The sequence below is a fragment of the Orcinus orca genome, chromosome 5, assembly GCF_937001465.1.
Source record: "Orcinus orca chromosome 5, mOrcOrc1.1, whole genome shotgun sequence".
NCBI classification, from domain to species: domain Eukaryota; kingdom Metazoa; phylum Chordata; class Mammalia; order Artiodactyla; family Delphinidae; genus Orcinus; species Orcinus orca.
In genome coordinates this window covers 14451039-14464444 of record NC_064563.1, presented here as the reverse complement: position 1 = coordinate 14464444, position 13406 = coordinate 14451039, and the positions used below count along the sequence as shown (strand labels likewise).

The 13406-nt window shown below is 42.8% G+C and overlaps 1 protein-coding gene and 1 long non-coding RNA gene across 3 annotated transcripts in view; both read left to right on the top strand.

The window, feature by feature from the left end:
- Nucleotides 1-11376, top strand: part of CPNE4 (copine 4) — a 577135-nt gene extending 565759 nt beyond the window's left edge. For both annotated transcript variants that reach the window (XM_004283421.3, XM_033412228.2), the window contains exons 14-16: nt 206-339; nt 5821-6057; nt 10772-11376. In XM_004283421.3, the coding sequence (XP_004283469.1) occupies nt 206-339; nt 5821-6057; nt 10772-10906 (506 nt within the window). In that variant the 3' untranslated portion in view covers nt 10907-11376. The remainder of the gene's footprint in view (nt 1-205; nt 340-5820; nt 6058-10771) is intronic.
- A 1049-nt stretch (nt 11377-12425) lies between these two features.
- The window catches only part of LOC125964483 (uncharacterized), a 68233-nt gene continuing 67252 nt past the window's right edge, over nt 12426-13406 (top strand). Inside the window, exon 1 of the long non-coding RNA XR_007477542.1 lies at nt 12426-12946. This is a non-coding gene — a long non-coding RNA (uncharacterized LOC125964483). The remainder of the gene's footprint in view (nt 12947-13406) is intronic.

Here is a 13406-nt window from a genome sequence, read left to right as displayed (position 1 = left end):
AAAGAAAATTATTTTAGTGGGAGTGGAGGCAGAGATACCAGCCCAGATGTGGTATTTTCTTTTTTATCTTAAGAACATAGATGTGCTATTGATAAGGACTATTTGGGGGAAGTTAATGCTTCATTTGTGTGTGTGTGTGTGTGTTTGATTATAAATATATTTAGGGGGACTATTTAGCTATTGATCTTTGCCAATTCCACCTCAGGGATTCAAGGAGTTGTGGAAGCCTACCAGAGCTGCCTTCCCAAACTCCAGCTCTATGGCCCCACCAACATCGCTCCCATCATCCAGAAGGTTGCCAAGTCAGCATCAGAGGAGACCAACACTAAGGAGGCATCGGTAAGGAGAGAGGTGGTCTACCTGCTAATGGGCATTTACCCATCCTCTCCTGGATACTGGCCATAGCACCCATCCCAATCTGACAATAAATTTGCATTTCTACCTGTGTGAGTTTGAAGAAGTGACTTAACCTTCCCCCTGTCCTCAGTCTCCTCACCTGAAAAATAGGGATAATCATGCCTATCTCTGCTGGATTAACATGAGGCTTAGAGATGACATAACTCAAATGTCTGCAATGTTACATGAACACAGAAGGCCTTCAACAGGGAAAGCCACTATATTCACTGGAGTGTAGGTCATCCTCATAAAACTCATACTCACCTTCAGTTCCTAGGAAGGAAAAAAACTGTCCAAAACTAAGCATGCTTTCCAGTGTACCCAGACTACAGATGGAAGTGAAGTAAAACAATGGGTTATTCTTCCACCTGGTAGTCAAGTGAAGTAACACACAACATCACAGTGGAGGTTTATTTCAGGTCCTATTAGTGGTTTTCTTAAGAAAAATGCAAACCAAGGTTACAAGGCCAAATAGAGTTTGTTTTTTTCCCCTAATATATTAGACTTAAATATATTGCTGTAATAGCTTTTCTATGCATCATTTTTCAATACCGTCATTATGTCCTATGTCCTTTTTTAGCTGTATGGCATTTTCTCAGATTTAGCAGAATATTGCTAATGTCTGAAATTTTCTCTGTGATTTTATCCTGGGTTCCAAGACACTGAATTTGCATGAAGAATATGATATGCTGCTCCCTTACCTTCTTGTGTGAGCTCATCTGACCCCCTTGCCCTGTGCCTGTGTTCTCAGCTTCTCTTTTGTTAGGATGGGCTGGACCACACTCCCGTCTCATGGCGACCTCTGCTCTATGCACTGCAGCACACACCTCCCAACTATTAGGGACACTGACCTCATACTTATATTCCCTTTCTCACCTCATCACCTATTTTTCCCTTTCTACTGAAGACTCATTCCTATTAGCAAATAAAGCATGTTACAATATCTCTTGTTTCGGTTCAAAACTCTCTCTCAACACTTTACCCTTTAGGTACTGTCCCTCATTTTACTCTCTTTTACAGCAAAATTCATTGAAAGAACTGCCCATATTCACTGCCTCCATCTCTCCTCCCATTGACCCTTCCACCTGTACCACCCAAACTTTGCTCCCCAACACCCCTGTGAAGACCATGTTTGTCAAAGTCAATAGCATCTCCATCTTGCCAAACCCACAGAGGCCTTGAAGCAAATCTGAATCCTCTCAGATGCAAGATTTAGGCATAAGGTTGGACAGGATCAGTATTTAATTTTATTTTTAACCTTTTTTTAAATCACCAGGACTTCAAATTCAAATACTTCAAATAATACCTTGCTCAGAAACCAAATACATAAAATAGATTTTAAGAAAACAGACTATTTTTTCTAAATATGGGCTGAAGGATGGGGTCCAAACTTGTCTATTCTCCTTGACTCCCTTTATACCCAAGAGCATCCAAGGCATCCCTAGGGCTCCCCGGAGCCCAGTTTGAACCATCTCAGCCTCCCTGGGGTACCAGGACTCACAGGAGTAAAGAGAATCTGACATAGGTCTGAGTTCTGGACTAATACAAACCAGCATGAGGTTTTGGCTATTACTCACTCCTCCAGGGACAGATGTGTCTGCTCTGAAAGGACAGGTCAGGAAACAGTACTGGAAGCGTCTAATCCACATATCCCCAAATAACTCACTCCTATAGGCCAGGAACACTGATGCTTTCCCCCAGAGGTTTCCATTATCTTTCGAACAGTGTGTGGTCTAGGGCCCCTTGTTATCACTGATTGCTAAGGGTCCTAACCTTGAACCTTGTAGGCAAGTGGTGCCAGGAAGTCTGTGGCTGTAGGATTTTCTCCTCAGTTTTGTGGAACTCTTCTAGAAAGAAAAAAGTGTCCTCTCCTTATGTAAGCAGGACCTCAAGTACATTCAAAGACTATAATATTTCACCCATGAGCACTTTCCTAGCCTGACTTTGGAAGCAAATGTTACTGCGACCTTTATTGGAAATTTCCATCAGGGTTTTGATCCAACAGTCTTCAGCCTATTACCTTTAGCTAGATTAAACCTGGAAGGATCAGGTTCTAGAATCTTGACAGTCTCTTCAGACCAGAGCTTCTTAACTGTTTTTGTTCCATGGACACCATTAGCAGCTGGTGAAGCCCATGGACCCCTCCTCAGAAGGGCCTTTAAATGCACAAAATAAAACATATGTTATAAAATAAACCAAGTATATTGAAATGCAGTTAGCAAAATATCTTTAAATGTTACATAGACGCATCATAAATATAGTAATAAAATTAAATTATGAGAATTTGTGGCTGGCCTAATAATTCTGTAATTTCTAAGTAGTGTTGAATGTAAATGACACGTTGAGATATTTGCAAACACTGTAAGATAACAGGAACGTATTCTGTGATTTCTATTAGTGACTCAGTCACAAGTACAGTTAAAACTAATTTTATTTGTTAAATATATTTAGAATTGAAAAAAATGATAAGTTTTAGTTAGAGGTTAGTGAAAATAAAACTTTAATTTACCCCAGCTGAACAGACTGCCTGAATTCTTTCAACTCAACAGTCCGCAAGTCTAGGTTAAGAGCCCCTGCTCTAAATGAAAAGCCAGCCACATTCTGCAACCTGTTTTTCAGTGGCTTGCTAGGTAAGAATGGCTTTTACATTTTTAAATGGTTGAAAAAAATCAAAAGGAGAATAATATTTCATGGCACACAAAAGTTATATGACATTCAAACTTGTGTCCATCAGTAAAGTTTTAACGGAACACAGCCATGAACATTCCTATCAAGCACTGTCTATGGCTGTTTTCATTCTAACAGGCAGAGTTATGTCATTGCCACAGACATCATTATGGCCTGCAGAGCCTAAAGTATTTATTATAGCCCTTTACAGAAAATATTTTGCCAACGTCCGCTCTAGACCACAACAACTCTAAACTTTCTTGATGTGGTCGTGTGACTGTCAGGTTGTTTGCTCCTGTGGGTATTGTAGGGGGCAGGTAGAGGAGATCCGTGCCCTGGACCATGAAGGTCGAATCAGACAGGAGTTAGGGGAGGGTGGGGAGTGGACGATGAGGGCACAGAAGTGTGATTCACTCACAAGCCCACCTGATCAGGAATCAGGATGAGTCTCCATCCAGGTGTGGCACCTGCCATGGCCTCTAAGGCACACCCTGGGAAGAGTCATTTCTGGTTTCCTACACTGCTTCCCTCCAGCCCCAGGCCACCAAGCTGCCTCCTTCTGTGCCTTCTCCTTGCAACTCCCTAGCTCCTCAATCACTTCACCCAACTGAAATCTTCCTCCAAATTCCCAGGCCACCTTCTCTGTGAATGTATAAGACTTAAAAAGCATAGGTATGGATGAAAATTGACAATTCGAATGAATTTGAAAATTGATCAACTAGAACTAGGGGTGGGTAGTTAGTGGACATGGAACAGAATTAGTCATATATATATATATATATATTTGTTTGTTTGTTTGTTTGTTTTTGTCTGCATTGGGTCTTCATTGCTGTGCACGGGCTTTCTCTAGTTGCGGTGAGCGGGGGCTACTCTTCGTTGAGGTGCTCAGGCTTCTCATTGTCATGGCTTCTCGTTGCAGAGCACAGGCTCTAGGCTTCAGTAGTTGTGGCATGTGGGCTCAGTAGTTGTGGCTTGCAGGCTCTAGAGCTCAGGCTCAGTAGTTGTGGTGCACGGGCTTAGTTGCTCTGCAGCATGTGGGATCTTCCCAGGCCAGGGCTTGAATCTGTGTCCCCTGCAATGGCAGGCAAATTCTTAACCACTGCGCCACCAGGGAAGCCCCAGAATTAGTCTTTATATTAAACTGTATGGAAAGCATTCAGGACATGTGATTGTCTTCATCATAGTGTGAATTTCTCTTCTCTCTAATTGCATTTTTGACTGAGTTGTTTTGTTTAAAAACATTTTTTTCAGACTCACAGAGAAAAATGGGAACTCTTTAGCACTGCCAGCCTATATGCAGCTTTCTAAGTGTGAATCTCAAAAACAGATGTTTTCAACATGTGACTATTCTACCTAGCCTTTCACCTTTGAAATGTGGCAACTTGGAATGGTTTCATCATCCCACATTTATTCCCTGTAGATGTAGAACATATTGCAAAGATTACATTAGAAATTCTTTTGGGTTTGGCATGAGCAGCATCTCAGTGACCTCCTTCCCACCCCTCTCACCTGAGAGGCTGTCATGATGCCTCTAACGACTAAGGACAGTGACGTCCTCCACTGGGCCTTCCCTCTCCAGACCCCGTAACCCTTCCCAAGCCCTTCCTGTGCTGATGAGCATGGAGCCTTCTCTCCAATCTCCATCTCAGATGAGTCACCCACCAGCCTGTCCAACCAGGACTTAGAGCAGGAAGAGTCTTCTGCCCACATCCTTGGAGAAGGGCAGCCACCTGCAGGCCACTCATTAGCCCAGGGCACACAGCCTTCAGAGGGAGAGACTGTGACCCTTGCCTTTTCTAGCAGGGCTTTAGCACAGCGCCATCCACTAGAAATACAGTGAGAGGCATGCAGAGATTTTAAATTCTCCAGTAGCCACATTTTAAAAAGTGAATAGAAGCAGGGAAATTAATTTTAATAATATATTTTATTTAACCCAGTATAACTAAAACATTATCATCTTAAGAGGTATTCCATATAAAAATTATTAATAAAATATTATACATTCTTTTTTTTTGTACTAAGTCTTCAAACTCCAGTGTGTATTTTATACTCACGTCATCTCAATTTGGATGCTAAATTACCATGGAAAATACTTGATCCTTATATAGATTTTATAAGTTGATAATTGAGAAAGTGGATTCACTTATTTATAGTTGTTACAAACGTACTTAAAAGATTTCGAATAACTCAATCGGGTATCCACTTTTTAAAGTTAAATTTAAATTCATTCAAATGAAATAAAATGAATATTTCTGTTTCTCCATTGCTTTCATCACATTGCAAGGGCACCATAGTTACATGGAGCTGGTGGCTATTGTAAATATTAGGCAGCTCGGCTTTAGACTCTTGCAAATCTCCAAGCTGAAGAGGACCGTATGAATGATCTAGCCCCACCCCTCATTTGAGAGATGAAGAGGCTGAGACCCAGAGGAGTTAAGGGAAAATTCCCAGCATCTCAGAGCAAGAGGCTTTGAAGCCAGCCCCCCTGACTCTTCTGCTGCTCTGTCTACACCCTGTGCTTTGTAACCATCACTAAGGTGATTATTAGAATTAACCTGCAATTACTGTGCCTGCCTTTAAGCTCCATTCATCCTAAGTCTTCAGTGTTTAGGGTTGTCAACACGGGCACTCAGGAAAAGTCAGTTGTCATTTGCTGTGGTCAGTATGCACCGGAGCCGCCGGAGTGTGTAACTGGCTTTGTCCTTGTCTCTCCCACCTCTCCATCCCCATCGTCTCCTGGTGTCCCACCGATGGCAGCAATACTTCATCCTGCTGATCCTGACTGATGGGGTCATCACAGACATGGCCGACACGAGGGAGGCCATCGTCCATGCCTCCCACCTCCCCATGTCGGTCATCATCGTGGGAGTGGGCAACGCAGACTTCAGTGACATGCAGATGCTGGACGGTGACGACGGGATTCTGAGGTCGCCTAAGGGAGAGCCCGTCCTTCGCGACATCGTCCAGTTCGTGCCCTTCAGGAACTTCAAACATGTACGTATATCTCAGGGGCTTCCCCTGGGAGAGCAGAAGCCCCCCCCCCCCATTTTTCCACCAGTGTTCGTAGTGAAGCAATGCCAGCTGTCCCTGCCTGGGCCAGGCCGATTTCCACCCAGGACATGTAGAGCTTGGCTTGCTGGAGAAAGAAGTATAACCTGAGTCAGTCATGCTAACTATGTGGCCAACATTTCATTGGAGCTTGGCCTCATCCACAGAATTTAGGGTCTCCAGTGTACCCAGGACTGCCATGTACAGTTGGGCAGGTTGTTCCCTGCTCAAGGTTGCCTGGCTGAAGTAGCAAAGAGCTGAAATTCGGCCTTGGTTCTCCTTGTCAAGCCATGTGCCCTGGCAGAGGTCTGTGTTTGCCTTGGCAAAGTATATTTTCAAAATGATAGAAACATAAATCCTGTATAAATGTACAGTAAGCAGCATCAAAGATTTATTCAATTCATTAATGAGGGAAACAGCAAGGTAATAAAGTTAGTTTAAAGGATGATATTAAACAGTTGTTTGTGGTCAATAGGGGAAAATGCTGGAATAAGTTTGCTAAGGCAGAATCAAAACTGGTTCATGACCCACAGGGTTTAAAAAAAAAAAAGTTTTCTGATTCATACAGTTTCCCTCTGGGATGGCCGTGGCCCTGAAGAGCCCTGCAGAGCCTCCCCCACTGTGTCACAGACAGCCCCCTGTGTTCTTTTGTTCCATGCCCCAGTGAAAGCTCCCACAAGTGTGTGGGCAGTGAGCCTGGGTGACTCACAGAGGGCAACTCTGCTACCGTAGCCCATCTTCAACTTACCCAAGGGGAGGTTTCCAAGCCCCCAAGTTGTCTGCACAGGACAGCAAGGTGGGGCATCCTCTTCAAGTTGGGGTGTGCTGGAGCTGAATCGCCCACAGTTGTGTTCATCATTGAAACCACTTGCTCACATGGTGCCCAAGATGGGGGGAGGGTGCTCTTCCAGACTGTGATGTCCCACCCCGTCTTGTCAGCTTGACAGAAGTACCACAGGACTGACCACCACCTACAGCGTTGCCTGAGTGAAGAGGGCTCCAAGAGCTTCTCCAAACCACCCTCTCCCCACCCCCTACAGACACACACACACACACATGCCACGGGGCCATGCACTGTTGCAGCCTCCACCCCGCCCCTGCTCTCCCTCACACACCTGCAGAGTGCCTGCTGTTTGCTAGCACTGGCACCACAGTGAGAGGAGGAGCCATGGGGCCCAGCCTCCAGGAATTTACTGGAGAACTGCCCGGTTGGGACACAGGTATCCGCAGAAAACTCACACCAAGCGATCTGTGGGCGATTGAGGTGGGCCACCCTGTGGCTACAAAACTTCGGAGAAGCGGCTGGAGCTGGGACATAAGGAGGACAGACCTTGTAGAGTGGGCAGGGAGGTGAGGGGCACCCGTAACAAGGAAGTGCCTGATCAGGGCGAGGAAGGGGGCTCACTCACTGCCCCGCTGCTCCAGGCTCCCAGCTCCCTGTGGTCCACTAGAGCAGAGTACCAGGAGTTTAACACCCGCCTTAGCTTCCTGAATTTCAAATTAGATTCTGAGAACCATTTCATTATCCAAACTAATCTATTCTGAATTCAATAAACCATAAATAAAACTCAAGGTGAGGCACTGATATCATTTCATATAGCCAGGAACCCATGAATCGCCTCTCTTTTTCTGCTCTGCATGATAACTCAGAGCTTCGGACAGGGCAGAGGCTCTGAGCTGTGTGGCTTGGGGCAAGTTACTTAACCTCTCTGTGTCACAGACTTTCATCTGTAAAATGGGGCAAATAACACACACATTGGAAAATTAGAGGTGGGGCTTATATAACGCTCAGCACAGCGCCTGGTGCCTGTAGGTAGTTAATAAATGTGACTTTTATTACTGTTCTTGCCAGCTACTTTCATATTTTTTCTGCCTTATCCCAAGTTAATGGACCTCCAGGCCCTCTCTGCTCCCCAGAACCACCAGCACAGATATGCAAAGGGCGGGAGTATCATTGGGAACTGTGCTGTCCAACACAGTAGCAAAGAGCCACATGTTGTTATTTAAATTTAAATTCATTAAAATTAAATTTAAAAATCAGTTTTTAGTCACACTAACTACATTGCAAGGGCTCAGTGACAGCACGTGTCTGGTGACTACCACATTGGGCAGTGTAACTACAGGATACTTTTATCATCTGAGCAAGTTCTGCTTGACGTACTGTTCAGGAATATTTTTGTCTTCAAATAACAGCAAATCCATCTCACAGTGGATTACATGAGTGGTTCTTAACCAAGGATGATTTTTCTCCCCAGGGGACATTTGGCAATGTCTGGAGACATTTTTGATGGCTACTTGCATCCAGTGGGTAAAGGCCAGGGATGCTAGTAAGCATCCTATGATGCAGAGGGCAGTCCCCACACAAAGAATTATCAAATATATCCAATATATCAAAATTGCAATAGTGCCAAAATTGAGAAACCCTGGATTATATAAGTACAGATATACTTTTCTCGTGCAGCTAGATGTTAGGGGCTGGTGGCTGCTGACATTAGTTTTTTTCAATGATTCAATAGTGTCAGGACCAGCACTTAAGAGATTCTTTTTGTTATTCCCTCACAATGATAAAATGGTTGCCATAGCTCTAGGAATCATATTCTAGTTCAAGGAAAAAAGAAAGAAGAAAGAGAAACAGAGCCAGTGATGTCTGTTAAAGAGCTCCAAGAAACACCCCCCAGGAAACTCCCACTTGGGTCTCAAACAATGAAATTGGATCACATGGCCATCCCTAGATGCCAGGGAGACTGGGAAGTCAAGTCTTTATCTTTCTAAACTTTGTGTGAGCAATGACCAGAGAGAAAAGGGAGGAAATGACTATTGTGTCTTCCCCAGTGTAAAAGTGGGCCATGATCTAACACATGACCCTGAGCAGTTATTTATAAAATAAAAGAGCATTCATGGATACCAATGTCCAACATACTATGGCACCTTCAAAACGTGAGCAGTCGCTTTAGAAACACTCCTCACTGTGTTTTCAGATTGTTTTTAAGGTACGTGTCTCTTACATTTTGAGCCTCCTAAAAACTCTGAGATAGGGGCTTCCCTGGTGGCGCAGTGGTTGAGAATCTGCCTGCCAATGCAGGGGACACGGGTTCAAGCCCAGGTCTGGGAAGATCGCACATGCCGTGGAGCAACTAGGCCCGTGAGCCAGGACTACTGAGCCTGCGCGTCTGGAGCCTGCACTCCGCAACAAGAGAGGCCGCGACAGTGAGAGGCCTGCGCACTGCGATGAAGAGTGGCCCCCCCACTCGCCACAACTAGAGAAAGCCCACGCACAGAAACGAGGACCCAACACAGTCAAAAATAAATAAATAAATAAAAATTAAAAAAAAAAAAAAACCACTCTGAGATAGAATGAATTCCTGTTCTTTCCTTTCTTGTCTCAGAATATCGGGGCTTAGCAAAGTTGAATGGCTGAGTGACAAGCCACATAGGAAGGAAAGAGCTAGAAACCTGGTCATCTGGCATTTAGTCCAGCCCCCTTTCCTTCAGGACTTTTCCAGAGGGACCTCAAACATTTCTCTCTGCTTCAAATTTTCAACCTCTTCAGTAATTGCTAACAATGAGGTTCAGGCAATCTTATTTGCCCAGTGGCTGGGGAGTTAGTAGTGAGTGCCAGGGTCAGAGGTCAGGCCCAGCTCTGCATGAGTCCAGAGTCCATGCAGAATATCAACCTCTACCTTTCTCTGCCCCAAGGCCTGCAGTGAGTCCATAATGCTGATATAAGAAAGGCTACATAAATTAGCACAGTATTCAAGACTCTCCATCACCTGGCCACAAGCTCATTTTCCAACTGAATGCCCCACCAATCCTGCATCCCCAACACACACACACATACACACACACACACACACACACACACACACTCATGCACTTCCTTTAGAGCCCCATCAGATGACTCACAGTCCCTAGAATGATCAAATGCCAATCCTTTCCTTCTCCCTGTTTCAAAATATACCCAATGTAAATGCCATCTCTTCTTGGAAGCCTTCTGTGATTTCCTCCAAGATGCCTTAGTCTTAGTTTTTTGTGCTCTGGTCACACAGTGTCTGTGACTCCCTAGAGCAGTGCTTCTCAAATTTCAATATGCACAGGAATCACCTAGGCATCAAGTTAAAATGCAGATTCTGATTCATTAGTTCTGGGATGGGTCTAAGATTTTACATTTCTAACAAGCTCCCATTGATGTGATCTGCTGGTCTGTGGGATGTATCATGTTCTGCCTCATAGGAGGGTTAATTTCGGCCCCACCACGCTCCCCTCACATGACTGTAACTTCCTAATGGCAAGAATCATAGACCCTATAAACGCTCGCATAGTGCCTGGAACATAAATAGGTGTATGGATTTGAATGTAAATCAGACACACAACTGCAAGGCAATTCTTTCTGCCATCCAGTGTTCACCCATCCTCAGATATGAATAGTTTTATATTTTGAAACAGACATGAAAAAATGTAATTATGAAATTAAAGGTTCATTTTCCAACAATCTGACAACTCTTGCTTGGAGTAGACACTGACAAGTACAGAATGAATGATGAATGAATGAATGAATGAATGGGACCAGCTGCTTAGAGCAGGACTCAAGTCTTTTAGGCTGATTTGGGTCAGATTCCCTTGGCCAGGCGCCAAAGTCACTGTGATTTCTTCTTCCCTGCAGGCATCTCCAGCTGCCCTGGCAAAGAGCGTGTTGGCTGAAGTCCCAAACCAAGTCGTGGACTATTACAATGGCAAAGGGATTAAGCCAAAATGTTCATCAGAAATGTATGACTCTTCCCGGACACTGGCTCCATGAAGTCTACACACTTTTACAGAGTCCTTGAATACTATTCCTGCTGATACTTAATACTTCTATTATCCTGTACTTAAAAAGACACAAAGGTACACATTTAAAAATAGCACGTTTTGGTGATTTTTAACTAACTAACAATTTTTTTTGCATGTGTAGCCCTGAGGCCTGGATCTGCTAAGCCCTTGTATTGTTAAAGACTTTTTACAAAGAAACACAGATAATTATAACTTACTCTTTACATTACAGCATGTCGCCTTGATATAAAATGTTATCTGTATCTGTTTTTTATACAGGTTTGTTGAAATTTTGCTAAATTTCTTATTATCTTTACACTGTAAAGCATTTTGAAATATTTCTTGAACGTTGATAGCCAAAACATATTTGGTTTTATCTGCTACAGGATGAGAGACTTTTTAAAATGGCAGATGCATGGATTGTATTTTGCATGTTTAAAATAAAAAAAAAAAAAACCATGCTGTTTTTGCAGTTGTCGGCCATAATTCTTCCCTGCTGAGAATGGTCCCTCCACTGAAAAAGGGGCTTATCCACCTAGAGGTGGTCTTCTTGAAGTGGGTCTGGGGCACCCAATCCAGCACCTCTCAGACTTCCCTGTGTATACAAATCACCAGAGAATCTTGTTTAAATTTTGACCGTGATGCAATAGGTGTGCATGGGCCCAAGATCCTAGAGCTCTGAGTCCCAGATGATGCCAGTTCAGGCCCCATGTTTATGTCACTCCCTAGGAATGACCTCAAAGTGTCTTCAATAGACCCATGACAGTGGAAACTTGTCAACAGCAAATAGCCATGTATTTTATGAATAAATTTGGTACTTAACGGAATTTTTTCTAAGGCTTATAGTCTTGTTTCTCTTTTCAAGGCAATTTCTGAACAGTGTTCATGTAAGTGACTTGGCCTCAGGTTAGGAATAGCTCTTTCACAGTCCCATAGAAACATGTGGATCATGGTTTTTAACAGACAAGGAATTAAAATACTTAGACCCTGTTCGCCAGAAATAGCTGGTGGTTGTTTCTAACCCAAAACAAGGACATGAGCTTCAATGTCTATGTGCCAGGAACATAGTAAGCAATATGTGTAATGAATAGATAACTATTCAATAGATAGATGCTTAATGAATAAATGGAATACTACTCAAATAAGTGAATGCGTGAAAGAACGAATGAATAGACTTGTTAATGTGCTTCATGATCAACATCAAATCCACTGTAGATTTTTAAAATTTTTTTAACATTTTTATTGAAGTATAGTTGATTTACAATGTTGTGGTAGTTTTAGGTGTACAGCAAAGTGTTTGAGTTTTACATATATATATATATATATATATATATATATATATATATATACACACATATCCTTTTTCATGTTCTTTTCCATTATGGTTTATTACAGGAAATTGAATATAGTCCCCTGTGCTGTACAGTAGGTACTTGTTGGTTATCTATTTTATTATATTTTATTTTTTTACATATTTATTGGAGTATAATTGCTTTACAATGGTGTGTTAGTATCTGCTTTATAACAAAGTGAATCAGTTATACATATACATATGTTCCCATATCTCTTCCCTCTTGTGTCTCCCTCCCTCCCACCCTCCCTATCCCACCCCTCTAGGTGGTCACAAAGCACTGAGCTGATCTCCCTGTGCTATGCGGCTGCTTCCCACTAGCTATCTATTTTACGTTTGGTAGTGTATATATGTCCATGCCACTCTCTCACTTTGTCACAGCTTACCCTTCCCTCTCCCCATATCCTCAAGTGCATTCTCTAGTAGGTCTGTGTCTTTATTCCCGTCTTACCCATAGGTTCTTCATGACATTTTTTTTTCCTTAGATTCCATATATATGTGTTAGTATACGGTATTTGTCTTTCTCTTTCTGACTTACTTCACTCTGTATGACAGACTCTAGGTCCATCCACCTCACTACAAATTACTCAATTTCGTTTCTTTTTATGGCTGAGTAATATTCCATTGTATATATGTGCCACATCTTCTTTATCCATTCATCCGATGATGGACACTTAGGTTGCTTCCATGTCCTGGCTATTGTAAATAGAGCTGCAATGAACATTTTGGTACATGACTCTTTTTGAATTATGGTTTTCTCAGGGTATATGCCCAGTAGTGGGATTGCTGGGTCATATGGTAGTTCTATTTGTAGTTTTTTAAGGAACCTCTGTATTGTTCTCCACAGTGGCTGTACCAATTCACATTCCCACCAGCAATGCAAGAGTGTTCCATTTTCTGCACCCCCTCTCCAGCATTTATTGTTTCTAGATTTTTTGATGATGGCCATTCTGACCAGTGTGAGATGACATATCATTGTAGTTTTGATTTGCATTTCTCTAATGATTAATGATGTTGAGCATTCTTTCATGTGTTTGTTGGCAATCTGTTTATCGTCTTCGGAGAAATGTCTATTTAGGTGTTCTGCCCATTTTTAGATTGGGTTGTTTGTTTTTTTGTTATTGAGCTGCATGAACTG